Source organism: Ambystoma mexicanum, chromosome 1p (assembly GCF_040938575.1).
Source record: "Ambystoma mexicanum isolate Mex_15411 chromosome 1p, UKY_AmexF1_1, whole genome shotgun sequence".
Lineage (NCBI taxonomy): Eukaryota > Metazoa > Chordata > Amphibia > Caudata > Ambystomatidae > Ambystoma > Ambystoma mexicanum.
The window spans coordinates 642740168-642758965 of record NC_090921.1 but is presented as its reverse complement, the minus strand read 5'-3'; the positions used below and the strand labels follow the sequence as shown (position 1 = coordinate 642758965).

The following is an 18798-nucleotide window of genomic DNA, read 5'->3' as shown; positions in this document are numbered from 1 at the left end:
GTGTCTGGCATTGTTGGTGGTCATAGGTTACTCTGGTGGCTGGTTCGTCGTGAGGTATGGAGTTGGGTATGAACATTTTTGTCTTGTTTTAGAGTTTGTTCTAATTTCTGTCATGCGTATGGGTGTGTGTTCCGTTGCTGAGTCTGTGTTTGTTGGTGTGTTGTGGTTCCATTTGGTTTATTCTTTCTCCCAGTTTTCTCTTCCATCTGTGTCGTGGAATATTCTAGTCCTTTGAAGTCTTGTAGTTTATGGTTTTTGTGTTAATTGTGTTTGGGTTGCAAGGGCTGTCGCCCACGTGCAACTCTTTTCTAAGTTCTGTTGGGTTTATTTTTGGTTATTTTTTTCCGGTTTCTTTGTGGATTTAGTGGTCTGTGGTTATTGTCAGGGGCATGATTGAGGGTGGCAGTCTTGCTGTCTGTTGGCTAGCAGATTGGTTGGGGGGGGGGATCCAAAAGGGCAGAGGTGGGGGCGGTTCCTGAGTGCGCACCTTAGGTCGCCTTATCCTTTGTGCCGTCTGTGTGAAATCTACACTTCTCTAGTTGTTAGACCGTTGGGGATTTGTCACTATCTTTTTACTACTTTCTGCTAGCTACCCCTAGCAACCTCTAATTTCCAAGCACAGGGGAGGTGGTGCAGCACCTAAAGTTGGGGCTGCTTACTACGCGGATATCTAGTTCTGGAGATGTTGTTTCACTCAGAGCATAGCTGTACTGCTAGGGAGAGGCTAGAGCTAAACTCAGCAGAGTTGGTGGAGCACCCACAGCTGGAACACAGTGCTGAATGGTGAGACGAATGCCTAAATTCCTGGATAGAGGGAGAAACGCCTAAATTGCAAACATCCGGAATGTCGGGTGATGGTAGCAAATAATCTGGGTCTTCATCAAGATCATTGTTGGGGAGATTCTTCATTTGTATGGCAAATCCCCTCTCCCTGTGAGACCCCCTGCACTTCTTGCTGGACTTGTGGACCTTGTTCTGCTCAATGAGAGGAGCCTTTCCCCCCCCCCCCCCCTCATTCATTCTTTTTACTCTGACCATGGGAACCCTGTTCATTGTGTTTTTACTTTGGTATATAGAGTCTTGCTTTCCTCCATACTTGTTAAAGGCATCTGCGTTTCACTTTTGCCACACACTGCCCCTTTTGTGCAGTGTTTCTGTGAGCCCTTTGGGCTTTCCTTTTTATATTTTATTTTCCTTAAGAACTACTGTTCTCAAGGTTAGGGGGATACTTTTTATCCTTCTTAGATTTTACTTTTGTGAGATCAGCACACACTACCCTATATGGAGTGCTGATGGGTTACCTGTATCCCCTTTATCACTGCTTCTGTAACATTTCTGTTACAGTAACAGGCATACACTTATGGCTGGTGGTAGTGGACTTGTTCTACCGACTTTCGTGCAATTTTTACCCAAAGGCTGTCTCCACAGCTACGGTTATGCACGGAAGGGTCACCATCGACCCAAAATGGAGGCTTCTTTCTTTTATCGCAATTTCTCGTGGGCTTGTCCTTTCTTGGTCCTTTTCCCATTCGTGCTGGGGGAGGTCTGGTTTGAGTTTCGTCTTCGGTGGGAACCCTTTGTGTTGCCCACTGAGACTCCAGTATGTCTGCGAGGACAGGAAGCAATGGAGGATCCCTTAAGTCATCTATCATTTGTCTTCTGGTGTTCTTGAGGGAAATGAGTTCCCACTGTCAGGGATGCGGGGGGAGCTGGCTATCGAGATTCAACAACCACCCACTGCTTTCTGTAAACTGCAGGGAGAGTTTGCAGATGATTGTGAATTCCTGACAAAAGGCGGGGATCCTGAGGCAGAAGACATGTTGACCACTGGTACTGAAGACGACCACCAGAGACGCCTGCAGCCCCTTCCAGCAACTGCAAAGAGACCCCTGCTGTCCTGACCCCGTTTTCAAATAGCCAGAGGAGCTCCGAAAGAGGACTCTTTCCCTTTGGCTGGTGGGACCAGCTAGCCAAAAGACGACCTGCAAGACGAGCCATCTCTGACCTGCTGTGTAATTAATGGGCTACAAATGGCCAATACCCGGAGACCTCTGACCATATTGCAGTGCATCATATTCCTGTGAACGAATCCTCCTGTAACGCTCACCTGGTTCCCACGGAGGCGCGGCGTCGAAGGCGCAGAACTCTGAAGATGGACAGGAAGGGCCCCTCTATTCAGGCTTCCCTGGCTCGTTGGATACCCTCCTGTGCGTGAAAAGGGAGTATTACCAACTGTGGAACAATGCTCAAGCCTCCCACTCCCTTCCAACCCTCCACGATACCTCCTCCACGATTCCCCGTGAAGCCTCACCTTAGGGTTTGGAAGGATGAGCTCTCCATCCTGCTTCTGATGCAGGGGCGCGTTGAAACCCAGTTACTTCGCTGGATTGAGGATTGCTGGGAGTTCAGGTAAGCTTGACTGTTCAGGTAAGGTGCTGTAAAAGTTCTGTTCAAAAGTTCAAGCTTAATAATAATGTTCGTTGTCTAATTGCAGCAAGCACTAATGCTTATGTCTTTTTCCCCTTAGGGGCCGGGGTTCGGAGTGCCGGAGATATGGCGCCGACCCGAAGTGAAACAGTTCTGGATGAGCGCTCAGGTAATGTCTTTGCATTCGCTCATTCAATGTCTTTGTCTTTTTTCCCCATAGGGGCCGGGGTCTGGAGATGCCAGGAAGCGGCAGGACCCGAAATGCAGTGGGAATAATCCAACAGGTAAGACTTAAAAGGAAACTGAGCTTTCCTTATTCCTTTTCTCCCTCTCAGCTTTGTTCTTGTCTTTTTTCCTCTAGGCGCCGGGGCGTAGCTGAATCCGGAAGATCGCTGCTGAAGATGGAAGCGCCTTGCAAAGGTGAGTAAAATGCAGCGCTGCAGTGATCGAAACAAAATGCCTTTAAAATGATGTCTTCCTTTTCAGGGCCGTTGGAGAAATGACTCCGGGATGCAGATTTAGCAGGTAAGGGCTTTTCTTCTCCTATTCTCTTCCTTTCTCCCCTTGCAGGTGTTCCAGGGTGCTGGCAGGCGTGGCTGAAGTCAGGATGCAGGAGCTGACACGGTGAGCGTCCAGCTGCTAGGTGCAGAACAACGCGAAGCACGTGTGGCTGTTCGGGTGGGGTTTAAATAGCCTTGGAAGAAGTTCCTGGTATGTATCCTTCCACCAATCAGGTATGTATCCTTCCCCGACCACACCCGGGTGGTGAAGTAGTCCTACAGGTAAAGTAGTCCAATTCAGGCCTCAAGAGGGCCTGGATGAAGCAGCAAGGTCTGCATCAGGTAAGTGTGCACCCAAGCACTTGAACACATATCCTCTTCTATGAGCCTGGCGCCTAAGGCGCCAGGACTGGGGTCCGCTATGAGCCTGGTGCCTAAGGCGCCAGGACTGAATCCAAAGGGCCCCGACTTGGGCCCGCTGAGACTTCCCTGAGGAAAATGATGTCTGCCTCTGGGGTTGCTGGGCCCGCCTGGCTCCTTGGAGGTAGGCATCATGACAGTACCCCCCCTCAAGGCCCCTCCCAAGGTCTTTTCCTCCGGGGGTTTTGGTTTGTGCGGGAATCTTCGATGGAATCGTTGAATTAATCGTGGTGCGTGAACATAGTTACTGGGTTCCCAAGATCTTTCCTGAGTTCCATATCCTTTCCAATCAACAAGATAGAAGAGTTTCGACTTAACTATCTTGGAATCTAAAATGTCTTTCACTTCGAATTCTAATTCTCCATCACTTTGGACAGGGCCTGGGGGCTCAGACAGTCTGGTTCCAGGTTGTACTGGTTTTAGAAGAGATGCGTGAAAAACGGGATGAATCCGCATGTTGGATGGTAAATCGAGTTTAAAGGCCACTGGGTTGATAATAGCTTTGATGGGGTAAGGCCCAATGAATCTGGGATTAAAAGTTCGCTGACCCTTGAGGGGTAGATGTTTAGTTGCTAGCCATACCTGATCTCCTACTTGGTAAGGAGGAGTTTTACTTTGGTGCAAATCAGTGTTTTCTTTATACTTTTTCTTGGCTTGCTGTAAGTGGGTTGTAGCTTCTTTGAAGGCTTGGGTTATTGTGGAATGTAGGTGATTTACTGCATGCATCTCCAGGGTCAGAGGTGGATCTAGGTCAGAGGTCCGAGGATGGTGACCCTACAGGGTATAAAAAGGAGTCTGTCCGGTTCCAGAATGCACTGAATTGTTGTATGCATATTCTGCAATCCAAAGGATGTCTTTCCAATTTAACTCGGATTGGTGTAACACGCACCGCAGATATTGCTCGAGAGTCTGATTGGTTCTCTCGGTTTGTCCGTCGGTCTGGGGGTGGTGGCTGGTGGATAACCGCACGTCTATTTGTGCTAGTTGGCAACATTTCTTCCAAAAGTGGGAGATAAATTGACTTCCACGGTCTGAGACTAATATGGAAGGGAAACCATGTAACCGCACTATATTTTCCATAAATTCCTTGGCCAAGGTGGAAGCTGACGGCAATCCTTTTAAAGGGATAAAATGGGCCATTTTGGAGAATAGATCCACTATTACGAGAATCGTGTTGTAACCACCACAAGGTGGCAGGTCAGTTATAAAGTCCATTGACAAGGTGTGCCAAGGTGCTGGTGGAATGTCCAAAGGTTGAAGTAGGCCGGCTGGCCTTTTCTTTTGACTCTTATTTTGGGCACAGATTCCGCAAGACAACACAAATGACTTTGTCTTTTCTCCAAGAAGGCCACCAGAAGTGGCGTTTGATCTTTTCTTCTGTTTTCGCGATACCGGGGTGTCCTTCCATTAATGATTCATGATGACGGGTAATGACAAGTTCCTGCAATTCTTTACTTGGCAGAAATAACCACTCTTGGAAGTAGGGTAAATCACCCTTAACGGTGTAGTGAGGACCCTTTTGACTCCATTCCAGTAAGGCAGAAGAGTCAAAAAGCTGTTTTACTTGAGCTTTGATGTCCTCAATGGTTTGCAATGAAGTCAAGCCCAGAATTCTTTGTTCCGGTATGATTGGCACGGTTCTAAACTCGAATTGGGTTCTTCCATGCCTATCCGGGATAAGGCATCTGCCTTACCATTCTTGCAGCCAGGGCGATAGGTAATTACAAAATCAAATTCCGCAAAAAATAAAGCCCATCGGAGTTGTCGCGAAGATTGAGCTTTGGCCGTCTTTAAATACTGCAAATTTCTGTGGTCCGTAATTACGGTGATGGTGTGTCTTGCACCGAGAAGATAGTAACGCCAAGCCTTGAAAGCTGATTTAATAGCCAGTAGTTCTTTGTCGGTAATTGCGTAATTGAGTTCAGGTGGAGAGAATTTTCTGGACCAAAAGGCTACAGGGTGTAGTTGGTTAGTTTCTGGGTCTCTTTGCGACAGGACAGCTCCCATGGCCGAACTGGATGCATCGGTTTCCACGATGTAAGGGAGATCTGGGCGCGGGTGCTTCAATACAGGTGCAGAGGTGAATTTGGTTTTCAGGTCCTGAAAGGCTTGTTCAGCCTCAAGAGTCCATTCAAAGCGTTTATTTTTCTTTAGGAGAGCTGTGATGGGTTGAACAGTTCGAGAAAATTCCGGGATGAACCTTCGATAGAAATTGGCAAAGCCAAGCATGCTTTGCACTCCCTTCACAGAGCTAGGAGATGGCCATTTGAGAATGGCGTCCACTTTCCGCGAGTCCATTCGGATTCCTTGAGGTGTCAGGATGAATCCGAGAAACTCCACTTCTGTGGTATGAAAAATGCATTTTTCGAGCTTGGCAAATAATTTGTGCTGGCACAATTTCTCAAGAACTGCCCTAACATGGTTTCTGTGATCAGATTCTGAGGAGGAATACACCAGGATGTCGTCAATATAAACGATGACACAAACATCGATAAGTTCCCGAAGAATATCATTCATGAAGTACTGAAAGGCGGCAGGTGCGTTGCACAAACCGAAGGGCATTACTTGATATTCAAAGAGCCCAAATTTGGTGCGGAATGCAGTCTTCCACTCGTCGCCCTCTTTTATACGTACCAGGTGGTAAGCTCCTCGGAGATCTAGCTTGGTGTGCACACAAGCATCTTTTACTTGGTCGATAAGCTCAGGTATCAGGGGCAAAGGGTAACGATTCTTAATCGTTATCTGATTTAGGGCGCGGTAGTCAATACAGGCCCTAAGGTCTCCTTCCTTTTTAGGTACGAAGAACAAAGCGGAAGAGACTGGTGACTTTGATGGGCGAATGAAGCCATTGGCCAGGTATTGATCCAAATACTGGCGCAAATGCAGGTTCTCAGGTTCAGTAAGAGCATAAATCCTACTACAAGGTAGTTGTGCATTGGGTACCAAGTTGATTTGGCAATCGTAAGATCGATGGGGAGGTAAGGTGTTAGCCTGCTCTTTCTGAAAAACGTCTTGGAATTCTTGGTATTCAGATGGTAGCTGTACAGGAGTGGAAGTTACAGAGGCTAGACCCATAGCTGGATTCCTTGGGTAACAGGTTGGTTCACAATCAGGAAAAGTTATCTTCTTTGCTCGCCAGTCTATTCTCGGATTGTGTTTCTAACCAAGGGATACCAAGAAGTACTTGAAATTGTGGGGCCTTGATCACATCAAACACGATTGCTTCCCGATGTCCGTCCTGACCCACCAGAGTGATTTCAACTGTGGAATGCGTTACAGGCCCTGAGGCTATTTCGGTTCCATCAACTGTAGTAATTACATCTTGGGTTACTTTCGGGCGGAGAGGAAGCTTAATCCTGGAAGCCAATTCACGGTCTATGTAATTTCCAATAGCTCCACTGTCTATGTATGCTTTTATAGCATGCAACTGCTGAGGCTGTTTTGGGTTCACAAGCATCATTGGCATGACAAAATGCGAGGTCAAAGAGTTTGTTTTCAAGCTCGGCAAGCGGACCCCTACGCTTGTCGGGCTAGGTCGTTTCCCGAACCAGGTGTCAATAACTCGTTATCAGTGGCTCCAACCACCTTCTTGGGTGGTTTAACTGGACAACTTTGAAGAAAGTGACCGGAAGTTCCGCAATACAGACAAAGTTGCTTTTGTCGCCTTCTCTCTTGTTCCTTCTGCGTTAATGGTCCTTTAACACTGCCAATTTGTATAGGTTCGGAAACGTCAGTACTCTTGGAGTTAACGTGGGTCTTGATAGGTACTCTGGTTTCATACTTGAGCCGATCTGCTTTTCTATTTTGAAGTCTGTGATCAAGTTGAACCACTACGTCTATGTAGTCTGCGCAGGCCTGGGGTGGATCTACTATCTGAGCTATAACATCTTTAAGCTCTCCGCGCAGGCCTCGATGAAACAATGTGATCCTTTTATTTTCAGGCCATCCGCTTTCCACAACTAGTCTATTAAAGGTGGCGATATAGGACAAAAGATCCTGATTACCTTGTCGTAAGGATAGCAGTTTGTTGTCAAGGGCCTGTCCCTGCGAGTGTCGAGCGAACAATCTTTCCATGCTGGCCTGGAAGCCCTGGAAATCCCGGAGAATGGGATCATCCTGATTTACCAATGGAATAGACCAATCGGCAGCACAGCCACTGAGGTAAGATAGTACAAAGGCTACTTTGGTCTGGTCGTTGGGGAAGGCCCCGGGCCTGCATAAAAAGTGTAAACGGCATTGGTTCATAAAAACGGCATATTTCTTGGGATCCCCCGCAAAACGTTCCGGCGGAGCCAAAGGCATGTGTCCAGGTAGATTGATTTGTACCGGGTTATTCGAACCCATTGTTGTAGAAATATCTCCGGAAACAGGTAAAGGAGTGTGCTCTGCCTGGCCCTGCAATAACCTTTTGGCCAGATCATCAGTTCTTTCCTTGGATAGGATTAGTTCCCTTCTGAGAGCATTAGTCTCCTGGCGGGCTGAGTGCACTTCTGCCCGTAATTCCCCTAAAAGATGGGCCAGCTGATCTGTCTCGGAAGTCTCCATAGCGCCCAGGTGGGAAATTGTGGTAAGGCTTCGCGTTCTGTAACGCTCACCTGGTTCCCACGGAGGCGCGGCGTCGAAGGCGCAGAACTCTGGAGATGGACAGGAAGGGCCCCTCTATTCTGACTTCCCTGGCTCGTTGGATACCCTCCTGTGCGTGAAAAGGGAGTATTACCAACTGTGGAACAATGCTCAAGCCTCCCACTCCCTTCCAACCCTCCACGATACCTCCTCCACGATTCCCCGTGAAGCCTCACCTTAGGGTTTGGAAGGATGAGCTCTCCATCCTGCTTCTGATGCAGGGGCGCGTTGAAACCCAGTTACTTCACTGGATTGAGGATTGATGGGAGTTCAGGTAAGCTTGACTGTTCAGGTAAGGTGCTGTAAAAGTTCTGTTCAAAAGTTCAAGCTTAATAATAATGTTCGTTGTCTAATTGCAGCAAGCGCTAATGCTTATGTCTTTTTCCCCTTAGGGGCCGGGGTTCGGAGTGCCGGAGATATGGCGCCGACCCGAAGTGAAACCGTTCTGGATGAGCGCTCAGGTAATGTCTTTGCATTCGCTCATTCAATGTCTTTGTCTTTTTTCCCCATAGGGGCCGGGGTCCGGAGATGCCAGGAAGCGGCAGGACCCGAAATGCAGTGGGAATAATCCAACAGGTAAGACTTAAAAGGAAACTGAGCTTTCCTTATTCCTTTTCTTCCTCTCACCTCTGTTCTTGTCTTTTTTCCTCTAGGCGCTGGGGCGTAGCTGAATCCGGAAGATCGCTGCTGAAGATGGAAGCGCCTTGCAAAGGTGAGTAAAATGCAGCGCTGCAGCGATCGAAACAAAATGCCTTTAAAATGATGTCTTCCTTTTCAGGGCCGTTGGAGAAATGACTCCGGGATGCAGATTTAGCAGGTAAGGGCTTTTCTTCTCCTATTCTCTTCCTTTCTCCCCTTGCAGGTGTTCCAGGGTGCTGACAGGCGTGGCTGAAGTCAGGATGCAGGAGCTGACACGGTGAGCGTCCAGCTGCTAGGTGCAGAACAACGCGAAGCACGTGTGGCTGTTCGGGTGGGGTTTAAATAGCCTTGGAAGAAGTTCCTGGTATGTATCCTTCCACCAATCAGGTATGTATCCTTCCCCGACCACACCCGGGTGGTGAAGTAGTCCTACAGGTAAAGTAGTCCCATTCAGGCCTCAAGAGGGCCTGGATGAAGCAGCAAGATCTGCATCAGGTAAGTGTGCACCCAAGCACTTAAACACATATCCTCTTCTATGAGCCTGGCGCCTAAGGCGCCAGGACTGGGGTCCGCTATGAGCCTGGCGCCTAAGGCGCCAGGACTGAGTCCAAAGGGCCCCGACTTGGGCCCGCTGAGACTTCCCTGGGGAAAATGATGTCTGCCTCTGGGGTTGCTGGGCCCGGCCTGGCTCCTTGGAGGTAGGCATCATGGCACCTCCAGAACTTTGGTGGGCACCAGTTCGACCTCCAAAGAGAAGATCCCCCCCCCCATCCTAAAAGTCCTTTCAACAGAGTGCAGGAAGGAAGAATCGAGGCGGATTGACGAGTCAGTAAACGTTCATCCTTGAAGCCTGTAAAAAGGTGCCAAAAATTGCAGAGACCTTTCTCCCGACTGCTGCTGCAACATCTTTTATTCCTACGACAGAACATTTTCTGAGTTGCTATAACAAGTGATTTTACTTTGAACTGTATTCAGAAATTGTATAATTCTTCACTTATGGTTTACTCAACTGCATTTGTTTTCAATGTGTTGATTAGTTAAAATAGTACTTACCTGAATAACCTTACAGTGTGTATATAAAATAAATATCTATTTTACTATGACGACAAGTGTGTAAGAGTTTCTTTGGGCCATGTATTTACTGAGTTCATTGTACTTACTTGCAGCTCACATCTCCCTCCTTAGAGACGCCTGACTGCTCTGCCATACTACCAAAACCTTGAATAGTGCAGACTTTTACTAGAAGTTGGGGCCATTATGCCAAGGGATAGTTTTATAAAGTCTTACCACAGGTAGACTTTAGGAAAACTCCCCAAATAGTGGGGTCACCATATAAAGTACAGTCATCGTTGATGAAGGCATCGTATGTCATCTTTGTAAATATTCATAATAACTTGTAAAAGAGGGTCCCTATTTTGCTGGTGGTTCCCCACTCCCCCATAGAAACATATTTATGGTTTACTGGGTGACGTTCTTTAAACAAAAAAAGGAAAATAAATCGACAAAGGAAGAAACATTCGAAGGTTGTTTGTGTGTGTGAAATAAATGAGGATAGTTCCGGCACCTGTTTGGGAGTGGGTTATGCGAAACTAACCGTTAAGGTTTTAGGCGCGGTAACAAAAATGCTTGGCATCTGTTTACATTGGGAGTCTTGCGCTAAATGCGAGCGAGGACCTGGGTGCAGTGGACTATGGGCGCGTTAAGCCAGAAACACTTGAATTGCTCTTTGTTACTGAGTGGGCATCTTTCAATGTTCTTGAAGTATGGATTGGGGGGGTTGTGTGTTTATGGTTTTTGTGTGCACCCCTGTGTGTGTTCCTTTCAGTGCCTTTGTTGCCAAGTCTAGTCTCCACAGCAGAGCATGGGACATGCCCTACAAAACTGTGGACCGCCACCGGGCAGTCTGCTGACCCCATTATGTCTTCGGCATCACTATGTGCACCAAAGCTGCCTTGCTCTCCTTCAGATTTCTCTGAGAAGGCCTCCTTACCGAACAACTCAATCGGAACAAGGAAAGGCAACTGCAATGATTATAGGCTCATCTGCAAGCACTGATGCCTGCTGAATCATTGGATTATATCACATTGCTTCTTCCCTTGCCTTGCGGCTGCTAAACTGTAGAGGCACAGTGAAAAATAAATGCTGCATCCCAGAAAAGCTTAAGACTAATTCAGTCAACCCAGCTCACCCCTTGTGACTGGTCCAGTGGTACAAATTATGGGAGGCATTAATCTCTGGTGTGATGGTCCAAAAGAACCCCAGATCATCCAGCATTCTCTGCTATTGGCTATACTGCAAAAGGCTGGACCCCCACCAATTTTACCCTAACCACACTCTCAACCTCACAGGCCAGCTCCAATTGTTTGGCAGAACTTTCTGCATGGCTGGGGGGTGGTGGGGATGAAAGTGAAACTAAGAGTAGGATGGAGACTGGGTATAGCATGAAGGACAGGACAAGTAAGAGAACCTTCGTGGAAGAAGGGTTAGGACTATAGTGTGGCTATGCCAATCAAATATGCTGCTTCTCAACCTTACCATTATCTCTCTTCACTGTAGCATTGTTTTGGCACCAGCATATGTGCGAATACCAAGAAAAAACATAAGGACAGTGAAAGCGTGTTGATGCTTCTTCCCTTTGCAATTTACGTGGCCTTTACCTTACAGGCACAAAACTATGTAGACCCATACAATGCAAATGATTGGGTGAAACCAGCTATGCAGAGTTTATTCAGCATACCTTTTAACACTGTCTGAGGTAGTTACTACTGGTTGGTTAAAACAACACATGTTTTCTTTTTCTTTCCACATACAGTTGGCAATGGGGAAGATGATGGAGCAGGGCCCTGTTCTAATCATCACTTTCCAGGCACAGATCGTGATGGTGATTAGGAACCAGAAAGGCGAAGTGGTGGAAGGAGATCCGGTAAGTAAAGCACTAATGTAAGACTGAAGGAGAGTACAGGGCTGCATAAACTGACAAGCTGTATTGCTGAATGATGGATGTTTTTTTTTTTTTTTTTAAATTGGTAGTAAATTCACTTACGCCATTCAGGTTGATCTTTTCTGAATGTTTGCTTACATAATGGCGCAGTCGAAAATGGAATCTACTGCTTGTTTCTGATTCCTTTTGGATTCAACCCATATGGCTGCACTAAACTGAATAGCAAAACAATGGAAATTGGAGGTCTCCCATGTTGCAGCCATGGAGTCTTTGATGTGATGTTAGGGCACCAGTCACACTTGCCACAAGGTGCAATGAGGGAGTGGTAAACCACCACCAGTGTTTGGTTCTGATAGTTAGGCAGTGACATTTCAATACAACTTGACCTCCTCTCGACTCACCCATGACCTTTCCCAGCATGTCCTAGGCACCTACTTCACATGCAGTGTGCTCATTACCAGTGGCTACTTCACTATGACATGCACTTTGGCCATGCTCTCAGCACCTCCAAGCCACCAAAGTGTCAACTAGGTTTGGTATGCAACCTTCTATGAGCCCTTAGAAAGGGTGGTTGTTATTGGCTACTTTTGGGAATCTTTTTTTTAAAGTTGTTGGTAGTGTTGAAAGTAAAGTTTAAACAGAGTATCTCTGGTTTAAACAAAATACATTTCCAATGCATTGTACGGCATGTTTATGAAAAATAGGAACATGGAAAGCAAACTTGACATTGCTGAATCTAACTGTAGTCCTCCTCAGACTGTCTATAGCAACTAAGATATTCTTATCTCTTGGAGTGGAAAAAGGGTCCGTCTCAGGTGGTCAATAGATTGTGGAACATTCTTGGGAATACACTGCTGGAATCTGTATTGGATAAGTTTGACTTTCTTGACTTCATGGAAGCTAAGCTAAAATGCATCATTACTTCATTTTATTTGTTTCCAAGGACACCCTAGGAAGCATAGATCAGTTAGTGATATAAATTTCAGTTAGTACATTATTGCTTGTGTCCATGTTATCCAATGTTTTGCGATTTAGATGGTTACATGTGCCATGCCAAAAGTGTGTTCCACATGAACAAGGTGGAACAAGCCTTCATTTTTTTCCCTCCTATAGTGTTTTACTTGGGTGGACACCTTTTCTATCCATGCTTTTTTCTGCATCTCAATGGCAATACAGTGAGCTTAACCCACTTTGTCAATGGGAGCCCAGACGAATTGGCAGTTGATGGTCTCTTAAACCATCAATGTCATTTTCACAGAAGGGGTTTGCTACTCTCAGAATGGGTTTTGCATTCGTCAGAACGACCAAGACTGGGCGTACTGACACTGTCTGTGTCCCTTCCACCCTCTAAGATCCTTGAAAAATTCGACCTGAAGACATTCTGGAAGGTGAAAGGATTGCACCAGGGCCTATGGGGGCAACTGAAGCCAGCACTGAGGTCCGTATTGCAGCTGCAGGCACCTTATCTATAAAAGGGCATTCTTCATCCACTCACGACCTTAGTAACTGAGCTGCAAATGAGTACCAAACATTCCTCCAAGACCTCCAACAACCTAGCCCCTTACAAGGCACACACTGGAACAGCCAAGGCTGTGGCCCATCTTCCCAGTAGGGAAAGGGAACATAGACTAGAACTACACAGACTATCATAAGACCGTGATCTTGTTTCAAACACTCTGAGTCTACTTGTTCACCCAGAATGGATGAGTTTGAAGACCTCTTCCACGTGTATGGGCAACCTAATGAAAACCTGCCTAGAGACTCTCCAGAAGACACAATTGGAGTCTCCCACACCACGATTGCAAAAGCAGCAAAGATGTTCGACTTCCTCCCTTCAGAACAAAAGAAAGGAACCTTTTCTGTATCGGATAAGGGAAAGAACCAAAAAGACAATCTTGTCCATCCCAATTCTAGAGAACTGGTTAGGTGGTTTAATAGCAGTGTGACACCCGTTTACAGCACTGGCAAGAGGGGACCAGTTGGATGACAAAAACAGAGTGCCAGATAATGCCCCTTGAGAGCTCGGTGTAGCCCTAAGTCAGTGGTATTTGCAGCGGTCAGGAAGAGATTGGAAAATGTGTCCCCTCTGTGTTCCTCACAGATAAGGATGGTGAATGTTTGGACACCTTTGCTAGAGAAATTGTTAGCATTGCAGCAGCAACTGTCAAGTGGCAAACTCTCTACCTGTTCTTGGCTTTTTAACATAGAAATCTGGTATGACCTGGGTCCCATGCTAGAGTTCCTCCCTGATGACAAGAAACAAGAACCCCAGACAGTACTGCAAGAAATTAAACCGCATCCGGACCATGCAATTTCAATTGTAGTTGACACTGGCTTCTGACACCAAACCCAAGATTTCTCATCATTGTGGTTGCTGAACTGTTATAGACCTCACTGGAAAAAAGAAAAGGAAAATTTCCTGACTAACCTAGAAGATGTATTGGACTTAATTTTGCATATACCAATTACCACCAACACTTTTATTTTGTTGGGGGATGATTTAAATTTTAAATAGAGAATGGGCGCCACAGAAGGCACCTCTGACTGAAATGAAGACATTGCTAGGGTATTCCTCCGCCCCATATTGAATGACACCTAGTGGTAGACTTGCGCTGGATTAATGGCATAGCACCTTCCGATTCTGCAGGAAGATTGACACTTTTTATCTCACGGGGATCGTCTACTATAGATTATTTTATTGTTCGTGCTGCTCATTGGAATGTAATATTTGAACTCGAGATTACACCAAGGGTGGGCAGTGATCATGCTTTGCTTCATTTGTCACTGCGTAATCCCTTTGGCAACTCATCTAAGAATGCTAACTTCATCACTCCTCAGAGCAAGTCAAACTTATGTCATACGCTGGGACAAGGGGAAAGGGGTGCTCATGATGGATCGATTTATAGCTGAAAAGGTAACATTGATAAAGAAATGTCTTGTAGAGCCTTTCATCCCTGATGAAATTGTTGTCACTTATAATGCTCTCGTAGACCGTTTGGGAGAAGCTTTCTCCACCTCGTAATGATAGATCAAAAAGCCAGAAATGTGTTGCTAGTTTATCAAAGAGTGTAGGCTATGCAAGAAAAATCCAAGGCAGGCACTTGGGGATTGCGACAAGAATTCAGGGGCCAATCCGGTTACTCAGGAAGCAGTATAAATTGGTACTGAAGCGCAGGAAATTAGTGTCGACGTATATAGCTTGGCAAGCTATGATAAAGGCTGAAGCCGACAAGATTTCTAAAGTATTTTGGGAACTGATGGCACATGGCCCAACACACCAAATGGCTTGTAAGGTGGAAGAAATACAGAAGGCACTTAAATCAGTAAGACCTGGTAAAAGAGCAGGGCCTGACATTGTGCCATCTGACGTCTTTGTTATGTAGAAGGTAATCTGGGCTCCCATACTAATTAGGGTATTTAATACAATCGTGATAATAAAAACCAGTACCCTGTAAATTGGAAAGAAAGGCTATAATCTGTCCCATATTCAAAAAGGGAATACACGTACCCTGCCAACTCTAGGACAATGTTTATTAGATAGCAGGCTCAGACTGGCTTATAGGGCAATATGCCAATGGCCGAATCAAAAACGCAAAATGTTAGTGTGGGCCAGTTTCTTTTGGTCAAAGTGAGACACTTTTTTGGCCAATGTGGGCCAGTTTGATGAGTTACTTCACTATGCAGCTAATAGTTTTGACCAGTGCTGCTGAATAAATATTCTTTAAAATATAAAATTTACAGCACATTTTATCAAAAACCTCCCCCTTTTTTAAACAGCGTCACAAAAGGAATGAATTCCCATTTGCAGCTGTGGGCCACTTTTTCGTTGGTGCCCGAGACAGTTGTATGCCCCAGTCCGACCCTGGATAACATGCTTAAAATCTTCGGCAAAGTCATTCTAGAAAGACTTCAAAACTTGGTTGAAATAGATGACACTTTGGCAATGACACAGCTAGGCATTAGGGCAGAAATGGGTACACACTATCGGAGCCTAAATGTATGCATACTGGCAGCCATCACTATATGCATTAAAGGGGAGAACCTATGCATGGATTTTATGGACCAGGGTGCAGCGTTTGATTGTATGAACCGGATCAGTCTGTGGAAAACACTGGCAGAGATGGGAGTGCTGCATGAGCACCTCAGGGCGGTAGTCGTGTATAGTAAAGATGGTAGCATGACTAAACCTAGATCTGTGAAAAAAGAGGGTTAAGGCAGGGCTGTGTTTTAGCTGCCCTTTTGTTTAATCTACTTACAAATTCTTTACATTCAACACTATCCGCATTGTAGGCAAGGCATAAATTAGGTTTCAAAAATTGATTAGCAGAGTTTGCTAATTAAATCTGTTTTGATGAGCAAACGGACCCATTTGATTAGCCATTTTTTACTAATATTGTTAATGTCACCAGAAGTCATTTGTACCCAAGACATGAAATGAGCAACAATACAGCAGTTTTGCGTACCGCTGAAATAAGACATCCGTGAGAGGAGTCGGCCTTGCAAATTCTTTAAACTTCAGCTTGATCTGCAGGTCGTGCAACTTAGTTTACCTATTCAACCCAAGAGAAATGCACTCTACCCATAGCCACGGGGGACAACACCTTTAAAATGCGATTTCTGTAAATTGGTGCATGTCACTACACACCCACTTTGTTTGGAACCCTGCTGCCACGCAGAGGCCAGCTATGCACAGTGAAACTTTTATTTTACATTTACTGCAAAGTAAATGTTAAATAAGTTTCAAACATCTCTTGCAAATGATACTCGCCCTTCATAAAATCTACTAGAGTATGCGAGTGTGCGAAAAGACTGCGAGCCATAGATGAGTCTGTAAAATGTAGAAGGTTAGCTGCATGAATGGGCAAAAACACAAGATAAAAAGGCTCTGAAAATAGTTTGGGAAGCTGTCTCCTGCAGGTGATCATATTAAATACAATCAAATTCAAAAAGCAAAGCGAGCTCTGGATGCCAACTACTGTGTTCAGTATTGCAGTAGAGTTGTAGATGCACAGACTGTCTGGAACTATCGATCATTACTTTGTGTAAGCATCTAGTTGGCTTTGTGTATTCGTTATGTAAGAGGCAAGAAAGAGACTAAGCAGAGTGGATGGCGTAGCAGGCACAGACCTGGGCAAACTAGGTGGAATATTGTAGTTTGTGGTCATCTAACTTTCAGGGTACCTTGTATAAAGCAACAGGGTGATAATATTGAATGTCATAGAATGTCAGGGAGTATGGTTTCGCACGTAGGAGCACCAGTTGCAAGATGCATGCAACCTGCAGGTTACAGAACTAGTTTTGCCATCAAAAGCATTTCATCATGTACATTTTCAAAAGTGTTCACTCGTCAATTTGATGCATCTTCCCCAACAAAATGAAGTATAGCTGACACTGTGAAATTTAGAAAACATTAACATAAACTTGACTGTAAATCATGGAGATGCAGTATTTTACACCATCAATACTGTAATTATGCATTATGTAACAACTTACATTTTAGCAATGGAATTGCATAATTGTCTTTAAAAAAAATATAAAGTTGACACTTAGAGAGGTCTTTGCCAGGCAGACTATTGAACGCTTAATAAATGTATCTTCCCAGGAGGGCGGGGGCGTGGCTTGGCGCCGATGGCGAGCGGTAGCTGATCCGCCGAGCTCCGGCCGAGACGCCGTTTCCTGATCCTTTTTCTCCGGCTCGCGTGCGACCCCGACTTCTGAAAAGGAACGAGCGGTTGGGCGAAGCAGCCCTGCACCTGAATAGTTGTTGGGCCCACCAAATTGGACCCCCCTGAGACTCCGGTGGCCCTGAATCGGTTCTCCCCCCCTCCCGTTCTTACTGGATCCAAGATGGCGCCCCGCGCAGCATAGCGGTGCCTGCGAGGGGTACCCCCTCCCCCAACGGATTCCAGGGCCCGGCGGGGAGAGGCAGCAGCAAAAGAGAGGCTCCGCTCTTCTAGAGACCACCTCTACGGACCACACCATCACACACGGGGGCAGACCACAGCTCACGACCCGATATTTGGCCAGGTGAAGGGCCCCACCAGTGATCTCACAAGTGAACTAACTTTTGAGGCCTAAAACACCCGCAACCATCGCCCCAAGATGGCCGCCAAGAACAAGACCAGAGCCGCCACCATGGACTCCTTTGTTTCCACCAGGGCGAAGACCCCCACTCAATCCAAGGCCAGCTCCTCTGAAGTTGCCCAGTCGAGCGAAGAGGTGGCGGCCGATAACCACTCTCAGATACTTGATGCTATAGCCTCGCTAAAGACGCATATAGACTCCAAGATCGACGAATTCAAAGTCGATATTCAACTGATCCGCCAAGACGCTCGCAACTTAACGGAGAGGGTCGCGACCGTTGAACAGTCGGCAGAGGAAGCCTCCACGGCCATCACAGCCATAAAGTCCGAAGTTGTCCTCCTGAAGAGGAAAGTCACCTTTTTGGAGGAAAAGGCGGAGGAGGCCGAAGGTCGGGCCAGACGGAGCAACATCAGGATCCTGGGGGTCCCGGAGGGGAACGAGGGAGTAAATACCACATCCTTCGTCGAAACCCTTCTGCTACAAGAAATAGGGGCCGGCAAATTGACCCAGGGATTCTCTGTCGAAAGGGCCCACAGATCCCTTCAGAGGCGCCCTCCCCCCGGATCGCACCCCAGACCCATAATCGCTAAGATACTGAACTTTCAGGACAGAGAAACTATCTTACGGCGATCCAGGGAGGGGGGCCCCATCGAGCGAGGAGACTCCAAAATCTCCATTTATCCGGACTACACGCAGAAGGTACAAAGAGAGCGGAACTCATTTGTCCCGATAAAAGCCCGGCTCCGACAACTGAACCTAAAATATAGACTACTTTATCCATCGCGCCTAAGGGTTGTCTACAAGGAGAGAGTGGTATTTCTCGAGAACCCAGATGCGGCCAACATGTGGCTTGAGGATAATAACCTGGCGGATGGCAAGGACAACTCACAGACTGAGACCTAACCCCCCAGCGACCCCCATGTAAGAAACATCGCACGTGAGACCGGAATACAGAAGATAATCCAACTACAGTTTTTTCACTTGGAAACGGCCTCGTTCGGCTCTGCCGCCAGGCCCTTGCCCCACCCCCAGCGTAGTATTTACCCGGTCTGGGCACCTGCCTGACCCAGCTCGCGCCCGACTCCCGGATGGGCTCCGACGGCTCGAGAGCGCCTGAGCACCGCGACAATGTTGTAGTTGCTGGGCGCACCAGTTTAAGTTTTG

General features: G+C 46.5%; 1 protein-coding gene across 3 annotated transcripts in view; it reads left to right on the top strand.

Moving 5' to 3' along the window:
- The window catches only part of TIMM44 (translocase of inner mitochondrial membrane 44), a 676068-nt gene that overhangs the window by 563968 nt on the left and 93302 nt on the right, over positions 1–18798 (top strand). For all 3 annotated transcript variants that reach the window (XM_069649680.1, XM_069649678.1, XM_069649679.1), the window contains one exon: positions 11422–11532. In XM_069649680.1, the coding sequence (XP_069505781.1) occupies positions 11422–11532 (111 nt within the window). The remainder of the gene's footprint in view (positions 1–11421; positions 11533–18798) is intronic.